The following is a 20,316-nucleotide window of genomic DNA, read 5'->3' on the forward strand; positions in this document are numbered from 1 at the left end:
TTTCCTCCTCTGCTTAATTAAAAATGCAATTTGACCAATAACTGCGTGAAATGCATTATAAGCAACAAGAAGGCAGTTCATCAGAAACCTGACTTTTTTTATTCCTTTCTCTCTGCATAATTTTTCAAATAACTCCCAACCGGGAAATGACTTCAGCCTGCTGCCTGAATTGTACATTTATTTGTTCACTTGTGCAAGGAGAAACCTGAGCTAAGTCAAGTGAGATACATGCACACGGTCCTGGAAGGATCATTTGAGAACCAGTTTCAAAGCAGATTCTAATTCAAAAATGCCTCTGCCACTTAGACCCACATGGAGATGTCACCAGCCTCACGAAATATCATCGAGTAACTGAGTTGTGCCAGTGGTGGAAGTGATCCCGGCCACGGTGGCTTCCTTGCTGGGAGAGGGAGGAGAAGGTGGAGGAGGGGCAGTTGATTACAAATAGCTTTAGGGAGGATGCGATAAAAGCGGACATACAAAGCCACGGGCTATTGATTGCAAATCTGGCAAGGCTGCAGGCCATTCTCATTGCAGGCAGGGCACCGCAGGGCCCGATAGGACTCCTTAAATCTGTTGGCCAGCATCGAGAACTTGCTGCCGTGGCACAGAGAGCAGGTGGCACTGCCCGATCCTCGGCAGTGAAAACAGTTGTCCTCGGGAAGCTCCCCTTCCTGCAAGAGACAGGTCAGGGTTAAGTCACAGCAGCAGTTCAAATCCATTGTTCACACACAAGTCAAAATAGCACTGGGAGCCTGAAGAGGCCGGGGCAGAATTCGAGGAAAATGCGTCCCACACGTGCCAACGAGGGACCTGGCCAGAGGCACAGAATAAGCTCAGCACTTTATCGGAGATTTCCCTGATGGACCTCTCTAAGACAGCAACTCCTGCCACCAGGCCGTGCACTCCACAACTTGACCTTTTTCATCTCTCTTGTCACCATCTGACACGTTATTTCCGTACCCATAAGGGCAGGACTTAATGTTCCTCATTGCCAAACTAATAGTGAACACTTGTGAAACACCTGGGAGGTGTCAGGCGCTGTACCCGAGCCCTCGGCAGTGAGAGTGCAGAGGCCTAACCACTGGACTGCCAGGGAATTCCCTGGGCACTGTTCTAAGAGCTCTCTCTGTGCCAGTGGTCACACAGCTTGAAGAGAAGGAGGCAGGCTTGGGTCCCAGGGGGTCGGGCGCCAGAGGTCATGCTCCTACTGACTCCATATGCAGCCCTCATCAGAGTTGCCCAGCAGTAGGTGCCCAGGATTGTTCTGTGTGACTGAGGGGACGGATGAATGGATGTTGCAATCCTTTGGAGCGTAGCTCTGAAGTCCTGCAGAACTTTTATCTTTATGCTCTTGGAGAGCCATGAAAAGGCCCTGTGATTAAGAGCTCGGCTCTGGAGTCAGCAGCCTGGAGCTGAGGCCTGCCTCTGACAACAACTGTGCACCTGGGACGGTTCCCTTAACCTCCCTAAATCTCAGTTTCTTTACCTGTGATCTGGGAGGGATATTGCTTACCTCTCTGAGTAGCTGGAATATTAAATGAGAGAGTATATGTAAATGCCCTAATATGTTATCTGGCATATTATAGGTTCTCCATTAAAGTTAGTTTACTTCTAAGCCTTGTCCCCTCCTGCCAGGGACACCAGACTATGCCCCTTGGCTATCGCTGTGCTCTTCCCCTAAGACATCTCAAGGAAACTGGCAATTTTGCGCTGCCATGCAATGACCGTGCACAGACCACGAACCTTCTGTGAAATAAGGGGTAATACCAGATCGATACCAGGTAGATTCAGCACCAATTCCTGTCCATTTCACCTTTTGAACATCTCTCGAATCTCTTCAGTTTCCCCTCCACAACCACAATCCCGATCCAGACACCTATCGATTCTGGCAGGAACTCAGCATAGTTCCTGCCTCCGGGCTTGTGGGATGTTCTCACCATGGATACCAATCTCATGAACCTACAGTTGTGATTGCCACATAGAAAGCACCCAAGAAACCTTGTAATGAACACCTGCCCACCAGATAAATTTCAGGTTAAAACCCAATCCCTGGGACTTCCCTGGTGGCTCAGTGGTTAAGAATCCGCCTGCCACTGCAGGGGACACGGGTTCGAGCCCTGGTCCGGGAAGATCCCACATGCCGCGGAGCAAAGAAGCCTGTGCGCCACAACTACTGAAGCCCGCGTGCCTAGGGCCCGTGCTTCGCAACAAGAGAAGCCACCGCAATGAAAAGCCCACGCACCGCAACGATGAGTAGCCACTGCTCGCTGCAACTAGAGAAAGCCCGCGTGCAGCAATGCAGACCCAACACAGCCAAAGATAGATAGATAAATAAATAAATTTATTGAAAAAAAAATCTCCTTAGCTGATGTACATTGTCAGTTACTTCTTACATCAGGCTCTCATCCTTAGGTCTCTCTCTAGCTGGTGTCGAGGAAACTTTCCCCACTCTCAACCCAACCAGCTCCTACCTGTTCTCAGATGTCAGCTTAGCAGCACTTCCTCCAGGAAGCCTTGCCCACTCGTACCTCTGGACCAGGAGTCCCACCCCACCTCTACTGCCCCTACAAGCCTGGCAGGTCTCACACTCCCCTGAAAGTTCCTGCTGACTAGACAGGAAGTGTTCTGGGCTAGTGCCTCTCTCCATCACTTCCTGACATCTAGTGTAGTACCTGGCACAATATTTGCTGTTCACATACTTGCTGAATGAATAAACAAACAAAACAATGATGTCTGGAGATCCCTTAGTGTTCTTAAATTCTAGGAACTAACAAGACAGCTGGAGTTCACTGGGTGCCTCAACCAGCTAACACAGCTTTCTTTTGTAACCTAAGAATACAAATCATCTCTGAAAAGGGAGGCCTATGTTCTAAAAATAGCCCCATCGCACTGCAAAGTGCCTAAGTAGGTATTAAACTGTATTTATTCTAGATGTAGGGAATGGAGGTCATTTTCCAGCTGACAAAATCCCAGATGATGTCCATGTCCCCTTTTGTTAATATTTTACTGATTGTTGCCATATTCTGATATGGTAACAATGGGGAAATTGGTTTTCTTCCCTTAAAGTATGCAGAATAAATATATTTGCCAAAATATTCTTAAAGCAAATTGTCATGGTCCATTTTCCTGCCAAATCCATCATGTTTTTGTTTTGCACTTGATCCCACTGAGATTTTAATGATATAAGTCAATGTTGTCAAAGAAAATACAGTAAAATCCTACCATAATGCTATACATGTGATCCAAAAATTCATTTGCATAGAATGCCAGGCCAGATATTGAAAGATTAGTGAAATGACCTGGTGAGCCTGCCATAAAGAACAAGGACAAATCATCAATCAAATCTCATCTCATGTCACATGGTTATATGACACATTGTTAGAGGTTTCACTGGAGTTTCCATTCTTTTTGTGTGTGTGTGTGGTACGCGGGTCTCTCACTGTTGTGGCCTCTCCCGTTGCGGAGCACAGGCTCCGGACGCGCAGGCTCAGCGGCCATGGCTCACGGGCCCAGCCGCTCCGCGGCATGTGGGATCTTCCCGGACCGGGGCACGAACCCGTGTCCCCTGCATCGGCAGGCAGACTCCCAACCACTGCGCCACCAGGGAAGGCCTGGAGTTTCCATTCTTATCCTAAGTTACCACCTTTCCTCCAACTGTTTGCTCTCAATATGCTCCTTTTAATCATTCAGTTAACTCAACAGGTATTTATTGAGCCTCTACTCTATATAAGGCATGCATGATATCAGCGTCTGCATACCAGTCTCAATATTTTTAAAAATTCTTCCCAGAAAACATTTAGTAAGAAGATATAGAACATCGCTGCACAGCATAACTTAGGTTCGAGAACCCAACAACCTACCCAAACCACCTCTCATTAGCTCCATGACCAAGAAAAGGGGTCTCAGCTTTCATCAGAGACTCAAAGGCTTGCGTGGCCCTGAAGATGGTAACCAGCACCAATCTGGAGGTCGATCAGCAGAGTGATTAAGATCATGAGATTGGTAGTCAGATGGACCCGGGTTTGACTACTGACCCCGGTGACCTCTGGCGAGTTACTTAACTTCTCTGAGCCTTAGTTTCCCCAGCTGCAGAATGGGACTACAGATAATACCCACCTCACAGAGTCCTTGTGAGGATGAAATGGACTACTGCATGGAAAGCACTGGGCATGGGGCCTGGCTAACATGAACCCTCAAAAAATGGCAGTTATTATTATTATTATCATTATTCTGTTTCAAAGGTAAGATCACCTAAAGCATAAAGAAGCCCAGATGACTTATGGTCTCAAATCCACTGAATACAGGGTCAGATTTTTCTCCTTCTACTTTTCATTGTGGCTCAATTCAATTATTCCTCTCCTTTTCTTTTATAGTTAATACAGACGTTCAAGCATGGCCTGGCTTTTAGCCCTCCCTGCTCTTTCATCAAGGCCCTACTGTTTCCCTATTCCATATAACACAACAAAGAGTCTCTTGGTCAGAATGGGCTCCTTGATGTTCTTTGACCCTCTGTTTTAGAATAAAAGTTGTCTGGGCATTTACTGCATGAGGGATGGGGCAAACAAATAGCAATTTCAAACAGAGCTTAGGGATTTCCCTGGTGGCGCAGTGGTTACGAATCCACCTGCCGATGCAGGGGACATGGGTTCGAGCCCTGGTCTGGGAAGATCCCACATGCCGTGGAGCACCTAAGCCCATGCACCACAACTACTGAGGCTGTGCTCTAGAGGCTGCAAGCCACAGCTACTGAAGCCCGAGTGCTCAACTACTAAGGCCCACGTGCCTAGAGCCCGTGCTCCACAACAAGAGAAGCCACTGCAATGAGAAGCCCATGCACCGCAATGAAGAGGGGCCCCCGCTCGCCACAACTATAAAAAGAAAGCCCACGTGCAACAACGAAGACTCAACGCAGGCAACAATCAATCAATTAATTAATTAATTAATTATAAATAAATAAAATAAAATAGAGCTTAAAGGACAGGCAAGTGGAGTATAACCTTTCACAGCAACTTTCTGCTGCCCACCTCTGCCTTGGTTTACGGCATTATAGCTAAAAAACACCGTTCTCTCCAAATTGAATTGAAAGGTAATTGTCATAGCAGGCTTGTTGTTGTTTTTTCATTCAGGCCTGCAATGTGACCTGCATTTCTGGTCCTCTTCTGAAAATGCATGCTCCAAGTTACAATACGGTATGGAAAAGGATAGCATTAATGAATTTTAAAGTGGGACGGTAATGCTTTGGATCACAAAGTTTAGTTGTCTGACTGCTGCTATGCTAGGCTCTGAATAGTGCTTTGTAGAAAGCGAGAGAAGGCAGAGGCAGAATATTTCTTATCAGTTGGCATTTTCATTCCAAATTCCAGTATTCTTTCCACAAACATTTACCTAATATTTACTGAGCACCTATTAAATGTCAGGCTCTATTTTTTTTAGCATTGGAACTACTATGTTACGCCCAACATAAACATGCCCCCTGACCTAATAGAGACCAAATCCTAGTGGGTAAGAGCAAACATTAACCAAAGAATCACACAAATAAATGTAAGATTATATGTGCAGGGGGAGGGGGAGGTGCACTGAGGGGTCCATCCTTGTGGATTTTTATCCTCATGGGATTTTATCCTCATGGAAACCAGGGGAGGCCTCTCTGTAGAAGTGATGCCTCCACTGAGATCTGTGGGCAAGGAGGTAGGGAGTCTGGAGAATATTCTAGGCACAGGGAAGTTGCCAGCAAAGAACATCTAAGGGGTAGCCAGATGGGCAGTGTGCATAGGGCAGAGAACTAGCAGATATGTGTAAGAGATGAGGCTGAAAAAGCCAGGCCACACGGTGCTTTCTAGAACAAGTGAGGAGTTTTGGTTTTATCCCAAGTGATAAGAGCCTACTGAAAGTTGTTTTCTTTTGGCAGCAGGGCGGGGGTTGGGGGGTGGTGGCGGTGAGTAAGGGATGGCATGATCAGATTTGCATTTCAACTACATTTTATCAAGTGTGAGATCAGGTCGGAAAGAGACAGGAATGGTTCTGAGGAGAACTGGAGTCTGGTCATGGCTTTCTCATTCCCTTGACTCAAGTGTGAGGAAGCCCCTGGCCCATTTTGTCACGCTAACCCATGGGAGGTTCAGCTTCAAGTCCCAAGAGATGGAATCTAAAGAGAGAAAATTCATTTCTGCTGCTTTCCAAGCTTTTACTCTCTTAGCTTAAATTCACCAAAATTGCTTTTCTCACCCTCAACCCCATACTGTGAACTAACGAATGTCATCACCTTCCCGCTTGTCTGAGCATGTCTGAGCAAGGTGGGGTGTGCACACCTCTGAAACGTGTGGGGAGAAAAAAACATTCGTACTATCTATATTTATTTTTTATCTAAAGAAAACAAAACAAGAAATTAAGCTTTAATAATATCTTCATAAGAAAAGGTTATATTGATTTTTAATAAACAAGGTGACACCAGCACCCTCACTAAGTTGGGCAGTCACTTAACATAGGTGGTACCCAAGGGACCCTGTTGTATACATGATGTAAAGCGACCTCACTTTACATAAAGTGACAATGACGACCCTGCTCATTCGTTCACTTTCAGCATATTACAACATGTGGTTCACTAGTGTCTGGTCTAGTGGATTTACAGATGATATTGCTTAGTTTTAACTAAACTAATCTCCACAAACTCTAAAGACAAGTAGATTTATTAGATTTCTTCAAGGAAACTGTGGGCTGAGAATTACCAACAGTAATAGGAGCACAAGCAAACCCATAAGAAAAGGACAGAGCTGATTTTTTTCCATCTCTAGAACAAGTTGTTCTAAGCCTCAATGCAAAGTGATAAAAATAAGTTCCTAATCAGATCTTAAATCATTCAAAATAATTCAAATTATGAGTATTTGAAATATGGGCTTATAACTATTATTGCTAACAATAAAATGTGATAAACCACTAGAATATAATAAACTTAAAATTCCTCAACATCTTTAACATTTAGACATAAGTATTCACATTCAGAAGTTCTTACTTAAATAGTGCACAGTGAAAACAATTTGGAGACCACGGCTATAGGGCCAGCTCTGCGCAGGGCAGTGAACCGTTCTGACATACCTGTGGGTACTGGTTATGGGGGAAGGTGCCTCCCGTCCCTGCCAAAGGCCCATCGTTCTGGTCTCCATAGATTTCTTCTTTGCTCATCAGAGACTCTTCCTCAGCCTCCTCTTCCTTCTGGAGCATTTTCCTCATGAAATCTCTCTTGTCCATTGGAGTTCGAATGATTTTCAGGTTATTCGTGTAGATGATTATCTTTCCAAAATCTATAATAGGTGGGGACTAGAGAAATGAAGAATGAGCATGGTCATTCACCAGGAGTCACCAAATACAGGGCTGCAGAACCTCTTCAACATCCCAGGAAAGAGAGATAGGGTCTGGCACTAGGGATCCCATCACAGCCCAAAGCTACAGTTCATTCTCTGGTTTCTTTGCTCGGTCTGAAAACCCTGAACAACAGCTTCTTTCTTCCTGTTGATGGTAACCAGCCAAAGCTGAATTAATCATGTAACTAGAATGTAGGACTCTGCAGGACAGGGTCTAGAGCTTCTATTCCTGCTACATACCATGGGATCTGGTGCAGCGCTGGGCACAGTGAGTGCTTAATGCACACAAAGGAAAGCTTTTAAAAAATAAATCTCTCAGCAACCAAATTACTAGTTATGCTTTTTTTAAAAAAATTACCAGTTTACATAATTAATCAGGGTGCCTTTTAAGTTCTAACTTTTTTTTGTTTATTGTATAATGTGCATCATTTGAAAATACCAAGGAAATATCTTTTTGTTTTTAATGATGCATGAATGGAAGTAATGCTAGTTGGCAGTATTTGAGTGTAAGAAATCAATAAAGTAACTGTATTTTTAAAAAAATAAATAAATCTCTCTCCAACATTTTATGCATAAATAATAACAGTAGACACAATTTATTGAATTACTACTATTATTATTATTATAGTGGATAGCATTTGTTTTGGGTCAGGCTTCATACTAAGCATTTTACAAACATTACCTCACTTCCCTCCCAAACATCCCTATGAGGTAGATGCTATGATTTCTACATTTTACAGAGAAGGAGACTGAGGTTCAGTGTGGTTAAGAGTCGTCCACGTTTACAGAGTTACTCAGCGTTTGTGGTCAGGATTCAAACCCAGGTCTGTCTCACCCTAAGGACCATATTCTTAACACCTATACTGTAGTACTCATAAACATTCCCCACAACCACCAGATAAGATATATGTGTGTGTGTGTGTGTGTGTGTGTGTGTGTGTTCATTATTCATATAATATGAAAATTTTTTATGTCAATAACTGTACTTCTATAGCATCATTATTAACAGCCTATGTTCCCTTGTATGGATTTATCATGTGTTACTTCATCATTTGCTGAGAAACAAGTTGCGCAATACTACAATGCAGTAGAGAAGCCTGGGGAGGAAATGTTTCGCAGAGCTAGGATAGCTTGGGGGGAAACAACACTAGATCCCAGTTCCATTGTCCACCAGTTGTGAGATGGGGAGAGCCATTTGGCCTCTCAGAACCTGTTTGCTCACGCAAATGGGTTGACATCCAACTAATGGGCACCACCAGAGACAAATTACTTATTAAAATATATGAATATTTCCATACTGGGTGGTTATCAGGTGCTGTCCTGCTACTCCTGAGAGCCTTCCTGTTTCCCCAGCCTCTCTCCTCAGGGAGCCTCTCACATCCCCAAACGCAGCAATGTAGACATTAATGCTTAAGACCCCAGTCTCAGGACCCTGCCCCAGCACTCTGCTGGCTTCTGTGCTGACTGAGCAGTGTTCCTGTGCTTAAATATTTTGACTCTCATCCCTGAGGCTAATTATATCAACGTCTAGGGGCGAGGGTGCAATGAAGAATATGTAAGTTTGCAAAAGCTGAAGATACTATGCAAGTGATGGGCATTGTTACTGCCACTAGTATTAAAAACTTCTTCAGTAGTGCACGTACAATCATGCTACACAACTACATTCCCCAGCATGAAATATCTGGCCCTGCTTTTACAGAACTGTATAAACCAAATTTATTTGGATGCCACAGTTAAGCAGTCTCCTATTTAAAGCCATCAGGCATTCAGTCACAACTTGGCTTGAGCAGGACTTCAATCTTCAGGTCCCCTTCCTTGAAACACCCGTGGAGTTTTCAATAATTATTTACGGAGCCGCAAGCTTCCTGCCTGGCCCTGCATTCTCTCCCTCTCTTCAGGGGATCATGTAGCAGCTTCCATTTCCTACTGTTTGATGCATGCTGGGTTCCTGTTTCACACTCTGGACTATCAGTTTCTGAGCATCAGAAGATAAAGATGGTGGCACTTTTGGAAGGTTCCATATCTCTTTCCAGTAATAGCCAAAGAGGTTCAGTTACTAGGAAGCTTTTTTCACACATAGGGCTGGTTTTTTCAAGGCAAAATTCTCAATATACAAAAAAAAAAAAAAAAAAATTGCAGTCATCTGGTCCAACCTCCTGCCTCTAAGCTGGTCAGCATCTGAGACACTCAGGATAGTAAATTTATTTTTAAGATACTCCAAAGATGGAGGGTCCCAAATCACCTTTAAGGTGTGTTTAAGTTTCAGTCACCCTGACAGCCAAGTTCTTCCTTGTGTCTAAGGAAACTCTCTGGGTGTAACTAAAGTTCACATTATCCAGTTACACCCAATTGCCTGTGAGGAATACCCACTCTTACATTATAGAGGACCAGGATGGAGCCAGGAATTTTTTGTGTCCTTCCAATGCACGGAATGGCAACTTATGTGATTAAACATTCATAAATACTCTGATGTCAAAAGCAACAGGACTGGGAATTGCCATTCAGGGACCATGAAACCTTTCCACTGCTCTGTGTTTAAATGCAGACATGCCTAGTGGGTACCAGAAACTCAATGGCCTTTGGAGGTAGGCAGACCTGAGTTCAAATTTTAAATCTCTCAAACTGTGTGAGATTTGCAAGTTTTTTTAAGCCCTATAAACTTGTTTTTCCAATTTGTAAAACTCTCACGGAGTTACTGTGAAGAAAAATTTGCATAATTTCCACAAAGTACCTGTTCAATAAATGTTACTTTCCTTCTTCCTTTCCCTTTCATTTTTTTAAATGAACCTTATAAATTTTAGTCAGTTTCAATTCCTTAAAATATCTGATTGTTTATAACCACTTTCTCTATCCATCACATAAAATTTTAAAAGACTCCATATTTCCTAGATAAGAACCTGGTCATTATCACAATGGTAGGTAACATATACTGAGCATATACAATGTGCCAGGCACAATGCTAAGTACTTTTAATGTCATATATTTTTAATCACCGTGATAATCTTTGAAAGTAGGTACTTTCATTATCACAAGGTTAAGTGGCTTGCTCAAGCTCACAGAGTAAGTGGGTAGAACGGACATCAAGTCCAGGTTTAATTGACACCAGAGCCTTGCTTTTTATGATTATTATTTTATTGTGGTAAAATATACATAACATAAAATTTACCACTTTAACCTTCTTAAGGTTCAGTTCGGGGACATCAGTACATTCACATTATTGTGCAACCACGTGTCTCCAGCATGTTTTCTTATTCCCACACTGACACTCTTCAGTTAAACTCCACCTTCTCCTCTCCCCAACCCCTGGCAAACACCACTCTGCTTTCTGTCTCCGTAAATTAGACTATGCTAGTACCTCATGAAAGTGGACTCATACAACTATCTTTTTGTGACCGGCTCATTGCACTTAGCTCAAGGTCTTCAAGGTTCAGGCATGTTATAATGTGTATCAGAATTTCCTTCCTTTTAAGGCTGAATAATATTCTACTGTATGTATATACCACGTTTTGTTTGTTCAGTCACCTATTGATGAATATTTGGGCACCTATGGGCAATGATGCTGCTATGAACACTGGTGTACAAATATCTGTTCAAGTTCAGAGCCCTTGCTTTTAATTATTGTGTTTCACTGCTACCCAGTGTTGCTGCAAAGCCGATATTTACTAAGGGTTATTTTACAGTTGGATTCACTATTGAAAAATCATGACTTCCCGGCTCTCATTTCCTTATTTTTCCTAAGTACCGCACTGACAACCTGTTTCAGTGGGTGGAGCTGCACGAATCCACCCTGATCACTCTCACACCAGAGGCGGCCTAGCAGTGGGATGTGGCATTTGTTCAGGCAACAAAGAAAACAAGGATAACCGGATGAAGCAGAAATCAAACCCTGAACCTTGTCTCTAGAGTACTATGTTTAAAACCACTGTGCCGTGCTGCGAGGAAGACTCCGGTAGCTGGTTTTATCAAGTCCATGCCTAATCATACTTTTACATAAATGCCAAGTATGACACATGACTGATGAAGGTCAAGAAGTCCAACATTATAAACCATGGCCTTGTACAAGGTTCGTATAAACTATGACTTTATAAATTCTAAAGCTACAAATGAGATTTAGTTAAAAAGAAATCCTGTAAGTACAGGATATAACAAAGTACCTAGGACGTAATAAGCACTTGATAAATGGTAACTATTATTATCATCATCATCACTATTATTAATGGCCTTATTCTCTTAAAAGGAACATTCCATAGGGCCAAGGGCATGAGGAATCAGAAGACCTGGGTTCTTATTCTGACTCTACACCTAATGACCCTATAATATTGGGTGGGTCCCTTACAACTTGGAACTCAATTTTCCTCACTTGCAAAATGGAAAATACCATACTTTGCCTTTCTCCTCAAGGTTGTGAAGAAGACTCAATGAGATAGAATGTGATAGTGCTTTGTAATGCGTAAGTCACTCCACTAACATGAGGGATTGTTCATTCCAGCCCCCTTTAATATCAAAAAGAAACCTGGTATTATCTTTGATAAATGTGGCCATGCCCATAATTACACTTTTACCAATGCCAGCAAGGCCAATACATTTGTCTGCTATAGATGTATAATCTGTTCCATTAGGAAACGAACAATAAAAATGATTAGAGAGTAATTATCTGAATTTCACACTTTAAAGATGAAAACATATCCTGGTGTGCTATTCATTAATAACCTGGTACATTATATCATTGTATTCACTCTTTTTTTTTTTTTTTTTTAAGGCATTCATGGCCCTACTGGCAGAGAGCATATACACATCTCTGTTTTTGGAAATCAGCAAATATTTTCCAGGTTCTTCTAGCTTCAAAGAAGATCATGTATGGGCTTTTGATTATCCACGGTACCGGAGAAGATAACTGAAATTTACAGATAAAATACATGTTTCAAGTGAAATATTAGCTCAAATGTCTTCCCATGTAACATTTCCTCTGGCTGATTTGCTTTTCACCATTTCTTCCCAGGACTCCAACTACCCAGCATTCATGTTAACAAGCAATGGAAAGGCAAAATAAATAAATAAATAAACAAAAAAGCAGGCAGCAGGAGGGAGATAAGAAATAAAAGAAGACATGGATAAACCACAAGCTGAATAATTGGCTGGAATAAAATAAGCACCTTCAAGCACTTAGCTCTTTCAGGAAAAAGAACAACTCGTTGCCGCATTATTTTCTAAAACGGCAGACCGGCAACCTGAAAACCGCTGCATCTCTATTTCATTTACTTACCAAGATTGCCCAGCCAAAGACCCAATTACAATTTGCTACCCTGGATGGAATTTGAATACTAGCTATGCGTATTGCACTTTCCAATAGGTAGTCAACAAGAATGTTATTTTCATCCCAGAAATGTTATTCTGAGAGCGGCATCACATTTGGTGCACCTATAGCTCTGGTCAGTACCAGAGTAGGAGCGAGATACAAATCTGAACAATTCAGGTGTTTCTCTAACCACATTTTAGTCCTTAAAGCTTATACACCATGGGCAATACCAACCTTACGGTCATTCGCCTTGTAATCATTGAAGAAAGGCTGGCTGCTCGCCAAGGTGTAGGCACTACCCTCTCGAAACACGCTGATCCTCTGAGCAGTCAGCTTAGGGGAGTACGACCGAGGTTTGGGGGCTTCCCCAGACCCATAAACACCATCCACTGGTTCAAGGGACTCTTGGAGGAAACTGTGAGGGTACTCCTCCTTTGGCGACTCTAATTCCTGCCCATCCTCAAAGACCTGCTTCAACACCCGGCCACTGTAGGAGGAAGAGATTTTAAATCGTACTTTCCGGGGTTTGCCGTCACTCTTCTGGTTCAGCTTCTTCGCAGGGTCCTCCATCAGCAGAAGGTTCACCTTGTGGTTTCCAGGCTTTGGTGTAGCCAGTGAAACTTGGGGCTCTGAGAAAAAGGCATTTTATTTTCTCTCCTGCATATGATTAATTCAAGCTGGTGCTGGGGTATGCTCGGTTTACAGCAACTGACACCTGCACGTTAAATATTGATAGGCCTTCATGCCGAGGCAGGCTGCTGCAGGTCTATGGAGTGGAAGGAGCATGAGACAAGACCGGGTCCTCTCGGAATCCCAAACTCGCCCGTACCTTCACCCCAACCCTGGCATTTCTTAATAGGAGCATGCGTAGGTTTATTTAGACTGAACAAGTAATCAGTTCCGCAGGGATCAGTTAGCAAGGGTCTTGTTATTCTTACCCACAACTATGACCTAGTGAGCATTTAATAGGTGCCAGAGATTTTTACAAGCATTATCTTACTTTGTCCTCACAATAAACCTACAATGAAACTATTATTATCTGTGCTTTACAGAGGGGAAAGTGAGGGCCCCAGCAGATTCTCCATTAGTTTACTCTATTACAGCAAGTAAGTGACAGAGCAGGGATTCGAACTCAGTTCTAACTGATTCCAAAACCCACGACCAGTCCACCAAGCCGAAAGTTTTCAAACCGTGTCTCATGGAGCCCTAGACAGGAAGAAGCCATGGGTCCTCCTGAGCCTTCTACCCCTGCATTAACCAACGCACCTTCACTTTATATCTATCTTATATTTAAGATTTCATCTGCAAGAACAGCATGAGCCCCAATGCCTACTGAAGACAGCACCTAGTAAATGCCCACACTGTGAGATAGTTGCTGGGATGACTATCAGAGAAGCACAAGACATGGGGCTTGAGAATGACAGTCCTATAATTCAGTTTAGGAAACAGGCCTAACACATAGGAAGTAACAGCTTCCTGCTTAGGGAGCAAACCGTCCACTGCTTAACTGCCGGAACAGCTATTCTGGGAAGAGAGCAGTCCCTCAGGAGACAAGGATGGAAGAAGAAGGCTTATAATGGAAGGGCCCTTGTATTGGCAAAAAAAAGAACAAGTTGGATTTGAAGAGCTGACAGGGTGGAGGTTAAGACTTTCTCCCAGTCTTTGCTAACGACATCATCATTGACTTAGTTGTCCAAACTGATTTCTCCCGTACTTCTGCAGCCATTCCCATGGATTCTATCACCACTGCCTTCTTCCATCCAGCCCCACCTCTCCGGCCCCAGCTCAAGCCCTCATCACTTCTGTTTTCAGAGCTGTGGCAGCCTCGTGGTGACCTCCCCACCCATCCACAAGTCCATTCTCCACATAGATGCCAGAGCTATGCTTCCAAAGCACAAGTCTGCGGATGCCACTCTCCTGCATAAAACGTCCTAACTCTTCATGCAGCAGGCAAAGTTCCTCAAAACCTAACCCTGTCTTCCTCTCCAGACTGTCCTCTGTCTCTTCCAGGTGCTGCCTGGAATTTGTGTTCCAGGCATACTGACAATCTCACCTATTTCTCAAAACCACAGATTTCTGTCTCCTATCCAGTACAAACCCTGTTTCCTGATTGAAATGTCACACTTTCACTCATCCTTCAAGTCACACCTCCAAACTCACAGCTTCTGGGAAGCCTTCCCACCTGCCGCAAGGAGAAGGCCATGGGACTTTGGACCTACCACCATTAACTGCTTCTTGTTTTTTTCTAACCATTCCTGTGTTCTCCATGAAACTGTGAACACATCAGAGTCAGGCGCTATCTTGACCATTTCTTTACCCCTAGTTTTTATCAAAATGCCTAGTATTTAATAAAACTCAGTTAATAATTATTCAATGAATGACTTCCAGGTGAGAGAAATCAAATAAATAAAACTTTTAGAACAGGAGATGAGCACATTTTGTGGAGAACAGTGAAGAGGTGAAAGTTGTCAAGAAAAACATCTACATTTCTACTAAAAAAGGGTTTCCCGGTTATAAGGTCTCTGTGTAATCAATGCAAGGAGTAGATTAAACACACACACACACACATACACACACACACACACACACACTCACTCACTCACACAGAGACAACATTTTAAAACAGGAAAGAAAGATATGTCTTCATAGTATCAGAAGATACATGCCTATAGGTTCCCTAGGATGCAGAGCTGGCTGTGATGTGCCATGAATGGATGACAGGAGGCTGAAACATGGACCCCTCAGCCCTCAGGACAGCCAGGTGGGGCCCCAGGCTCCCAGGTGGTCACCTCGGATGACATCAGCCTCATCTATTTCCTCCAGTGTAAAAAAACAAGTACCATTATTTTCTAAGTATACCATGCCATGAAAAAGACCAGGAAGCCCTAACTAGAAGAACATTTTCTTCTATCCATCCCAAGAAACAAGTATTAGTAAGTGACTTATAGCCTATCTTCACCCAGAGGACCAGTAAGTGGACTTCCATGACTACCTGGTAAATAGGCATTCTCCACTGAACACGGAATAAACATCATTAAAAAGGTAGACTTTCAAAAGGGTAGATTTCAACCAGAGTGTATACATTGATGCATTTTGCACAATTGTGCTTCTGCTACCTTGAAAATTCGTTAAGCTTAAATTAAGATAGAATTATGAACACAACCGAATGAATCGGATAGGATTCTCGCTATGAAAAAAAGAATCCTTTAGTTATGTGCAGAAATCAAAGGCTGGTAATGAGTTTTCCAAGTAACATTTGTTTTGTACTTTTTACACCCATTCCCATGTTCGCAAACAGACTTTCAGCAAGCCAGACCAAACTCATGGAAGTTTTGAGACAATCATGCTTACCTGATAATTTTTAGATGTTAGTGATTTCAGGACAGTCACAACTTAACACACCTCCAGATGGAGCATACATTGATAAAATGAAAACAATTTTGGCAGTATTATCCAAAGCTTTAAAACTGTTCACATCCTTGAACGTTACTAAAGAGAAAATAATCGCATAAATCAGAAGAAATAATGTCAAAACATTAGCATGAGTTGCCCCCAGGTGGAAGACTCTCAATGACTATTTTTTCCTTCCCAGTTTCATTATATTTTACTTGACTATGATAAACGTATCTTACTTTAATAATCGGGGGAAAATAAATGAAAAAAAATTCATTACTTTCAACTCAATAATTTTTCTTAAGGAGATGATTTTTCTTTTTAATTTTAAAAGTTTATTTGAGCAAACTTGATTTGAATCAGGCAGCACCAATCCAGAAGTGGTTAGGAGTGTTCCACCAACAGGGGCTTGGGGAGAGACTTTTATAGAGAAAAGGCAGAAGCAAAGTAAGGCAATCCTTGTTTGGCAACAGCTCCAAGCCTAGTTGTCTGTTTGCGACTGGTCAGCCTTAGCGTTTTGATTTCATAACCATGAGGCATTTACAGGCTTAGACTTTGATTTGCTTACATAGGCCACCGCAGCATTAAAGCTACACCAATTTAATAGCCTCCTTGTTTAATTAATTTAACAAGTCCCCTCTTTTTGCTATCTTCTCATACATGAGAGACCGACCAGATGTTTGCTGTTAGTGCCTCTCTCAATCACCATCAAAGTTAAGTTGTTCTTGTCTCATTGTCTCACAGATTATGATGTCAGATCCACAGAAGAATTGTTTTTGCTGTTCATCTCGTTGTTCATCTAGTTTCTGTTTCTCCAAGTGCAGAAAGCCCATCTGATGTACTGCTGATGGCTACAAACATGCATTTAAGACCTTTGATAGGAGGATAATACCAAGAGACTTAAGTATACTCCTTAGCCAGGGACCCCGTGAACCAAACCAGTTGATATCAAATAAATCAAAGAAGGTACCTGAAAGGGCATCAACCTGTTTTAGCCAAGTGGCTTATTTGTTAATTTCTTGTATTTGCTACAATACCAAAGGTGCTGATCTAGGTATAGCAGAAGGTATCTGCTATGGCATAGACTGCTTTTTCAGCCAAGTAATCTAAAGGAATTCTGTCACGTAAAACTGCCTTCGCAAGAAAGTCTAGGGACTTCTGTTGTGTAGCTATGGCCTTATCGGTAGATTCTGTGATAGTTGCCAGAGTTAAGGAGCATTGTCTTCCTATGTATTAACAGAGAGGAAAAGCAAGTAGTAAAAATGCAAAAGGAATAAAGTTTTCACACTGGAGATGAAGATCTCAATCCATGATCTTGGGAGAGCTGTCCACCTCAAGATGCTGTCTGCTTCTGGGAAGTAACCTCCCTAGTCAATTTTAATTTTAGATCTCCAGCTGGTATGCAGTTCCAAGAGTCTGGAGAAGCCCTTTATAACTGGGGGATGTAGACCCAAGGTTCAAGTCCCTAAAATTCAGCTGCCATCTGGGTAGTGAGGAGGACCTGGTATGGTCCCTTTCAAGGAGATTCAAGGGCAGTCTTTGTTCTTAGTGATTCCAAATCAGAAGGGTGGCAGAAAACTGGAATCATTAGTTTGGACAGTTGTAACCAGATATTTGAGGAAACTAGAATTAAGGATCCAGTCAGTTTACTGGTATATAACAAAACCTCAAAGACAATGAACGGGACTAGAATCCGATATCCACAAGACCGTGTTATCATTTTCTATGAAATATAATTATTTCCTCTACAATCACCCTCATTTCTATCAAAGATAATCATAGTAAGACAAATTTGTTTGCAAGTGTAGTCTCATTAAATTTGGCCTGATTATTCAGATAAATGCAGCAAGAATAGTGATTGACCATATAGATTCTCTTAAATCTGCTTTGTGGGAACTTTTCATAAGGAATCAGATTGGACTTTTAAAAGCCTCTCCAGGCTAAGAGACCAGGCCAAGAACTCAACATTAAACTTCACCTGGAATACCTACAGATGTGAGTGAATTCCTCTCTTTCTGAGGATACCCTCAGGTTCTGGGTCTGCCAGGAAGCGGGCTTCCTCATTCACCAGGTAGGGCTTCCAGGAATCCTTGAGCAAGGTAAGGGGCCAGTTTTTCCAAAGGGCTTTTATTGGCTCCATAGAATCCACCTGAGTTCCTTAAAAGTATCAGGTCAAATCTGATTTCATGCATATTCTCAATCACGACATTCTAGTCAAAGCTTTGGTAATATAACAAATGTTTCCAATTGTATCTAATTATAAGAAGAAAATATTCTTATTGAACTTATGCAAATAACTATATTGCTATGAAAATAAGAATACGTAACAATTTTCTAAATTCTGGAGGGATTGGGTAGGGAGAAAAAGTAAATGTTCCAGTTCTGTTTATAAAGGTATACTTTACAAAATCACTCTAAGTCATAGATAGATGAGAAAAGAGAAAAAGTTTTCCTTAAATCTGGGAGGTAGGGGGGAAAGAATATTAAAGATTCAGCAATGTTTCAAAGAAAAAGTTGTAAAAAAATTATAATCATCCTCATCAGTTCATTCAATCTCATGTTATTAATTCTTGTTCTGCTGAATACAGTTTTCCCATTAGTTCTGGAAATTCTCACCCAAGTCACTTTTATGGTCTTTATCACAAACTTACATTCTAGAGTACTTGTCAGAGTCCTTCCGGTGAATCTCTCTAAAGATGAAACACCTTTGCAAAAGCATCACAGTAAGACAATAACTGTTTGTAAATGATAAAAAAAACACAAAACTTTAAAATGGCCATGGACTAACATCTGATGAGAGTGCATTTGATAAGGAAATGTAGTTATTTCTATAGTATACAAAAATTTAGGATAATAATTGGACTGTTAGAGTGCTGACAAATTTCTAGAAACTTTAAACAATTTCTAGAATACCTATATTAGTAACATATATCCAACAACATATAACCTAAGAAGGTTTGTCATTACTTACTATTTGACAATGCACCCCACATATTTTAACATACCAAATAGACAAAATTAGTTTAACATCTCTCTTTTACAAGGTGAGAAACAAATCCTTTGAGGTTTCCCGGGCTTCCTCTGGGAAATTTCAAAGTTACTTTGAGGTCAAAAAGACTGCACTTATATTTTGATTTGGGGAAGTTGTCAAAATGTCAAAAGGTTTGAACATTTGACTAAATAGGATCTCATATCATTATGAAATAATACTTAATTATCAATTTAACTAAATTGACAATAGAAGATTTTAAAAGCAAACACAAGGTTACAAAGCTGTAAACAAAACTTAGATCTTTTAATATTGAGAAGACTGGGTTTTCTTAAGTAATCAAAGACCTGATAAAGACAAAGTAAAGCACAATAAATTATTTTGGAAGACACCAAATCTTTGCTTTCCATGTAGATTACCCAAAAAGTTAAACAACAATAACAACAAACTTTCACAATCAAGAGGAAACCAACATTCCAAGAAAACTCTGTCCTTTTAACAGAGAGAAAGCCAACTTCTAATCCTGTATCAGTGTACTTCTGATACTAAAACTCATACTTTACAATTTTAAATAAATCCATTCTCATTTTAGTCAGCTTGACCACACATAAAATTCCTTTTCCAACATCCTTTTCCACAAAACTTTTACAACTTTTTTTTTTTTTTTAAATATCCATTCAGGTTTTGTCCTACGTTTTTCTCTTCCTCATCTGGAACAACCCGTCATTTTACTTTCCTCACCTACTTTTCACACAGTTGTTTCCTTTAACTTTTCTAAGTAGTTTTAATTACATTTATTGGTTAGAATTCTTAACCCTTAGAATCCTTTATTCCTAATAAAAACTAAGAAGTAAGCAATTGTGGACTGTTACTACTGTAACAGTCTGTAACATCTGTACTGTAACATTCTGTGGACTGGCCAATTCATAAATATATTTCATAATTTCTAGAAGTATATTCTTCCTCATAGTAAAATTTTCAATGTGTTACAAAATGTGTCTACTAATAGATCCAAGTATCTTTAGTTCCTCTCTAAAAGGAAGGCAAAAGTGGATAAACCTATGTCAGTAATTTATGTTTCAATACTTTATTTTATTTGGAAATGATCTGGCTATTCAATGAATATCCATCATTTAACTGATCTCAACATAACTTTAAGGTTTCAATTTATCAAAAATATTTTGGAAATTATTTTTAAGTAGACATTCCTTAAAGCATTATTATTGTTGAAAAGTTTATTTATAAACTTTAACCTTACTTACATCTATTTAACTTAC

At 41.2% G+C, this 20,316-nt stretch overlaps 1 protein-coding gene across 1 annotated transcript; it reads right to left on the bottom strand.

Moving 5' to 3' along the window:
- Nucleotides 1-225: 225 nt before the first annotated feature.
- GRXCR2 (glutaredoxin and cysteine rich domain containing 2) lies at nucleotides 226-13,227 on the bottom strand. Its single transcript, XM_060146449.1, has 3 exons — nucleotides 12,892-13,227; nucleotides 7,096-7,317; nucleotides 226-674 (listed from the first exon to the last, which is right to left on the bottom strand). The coding sequence occupies exons 1-3, from the start codon at nucleotides 13,225-13,227 to the stop codon at nucleotides 492-494; spliced, it is 741 nt and encodes a 246-aa protein (XP_060002432.1). The 3' UTR covers nucleotides 226-491.
- Between the last annotated feature and the right edge of the window lie 7,089 nt (nucleotides 13,228-20,316).

Source organism: Lagenorhynchus albirostris, chromosome 3 (genome assembly GCF_949774975.1).
Source record: "Lagenorhynchus albirostris chromosome 3, mLagAlb1.1, whole genome shotgun sequence".
Classification (NCBI taxonomy): Eukaryota; Metazoa; Chordata; class Mammalia; order Artiodactyla; family Delphinidae; genus Lagenorhynchus; species Lagenorhynchus albirostris.

Coding starts and splice junctions, on each gene's coding strand:
- GRXCR2 (XM_060146449.1), bottom strand. CDS start 13,227: ATGGAGGACCCTGCGAAGAAGCTGAACCAGAAGAGTGACGGCAAACCC. Junction 7,318..12,891: donor ACAAGGCGAATGACCGTAAG/GTTGGTATTGCC, acceptor TCATTTCTCTAG/TCCCCACCTATTATAGATTT. Junction 675..7,095: donor CCCATAACCAGTACCCACAG/GTATGTCAGAAC, acceptor TGTCTCTTGCAG/GAAGGGGAGCTTCCCGAGGA.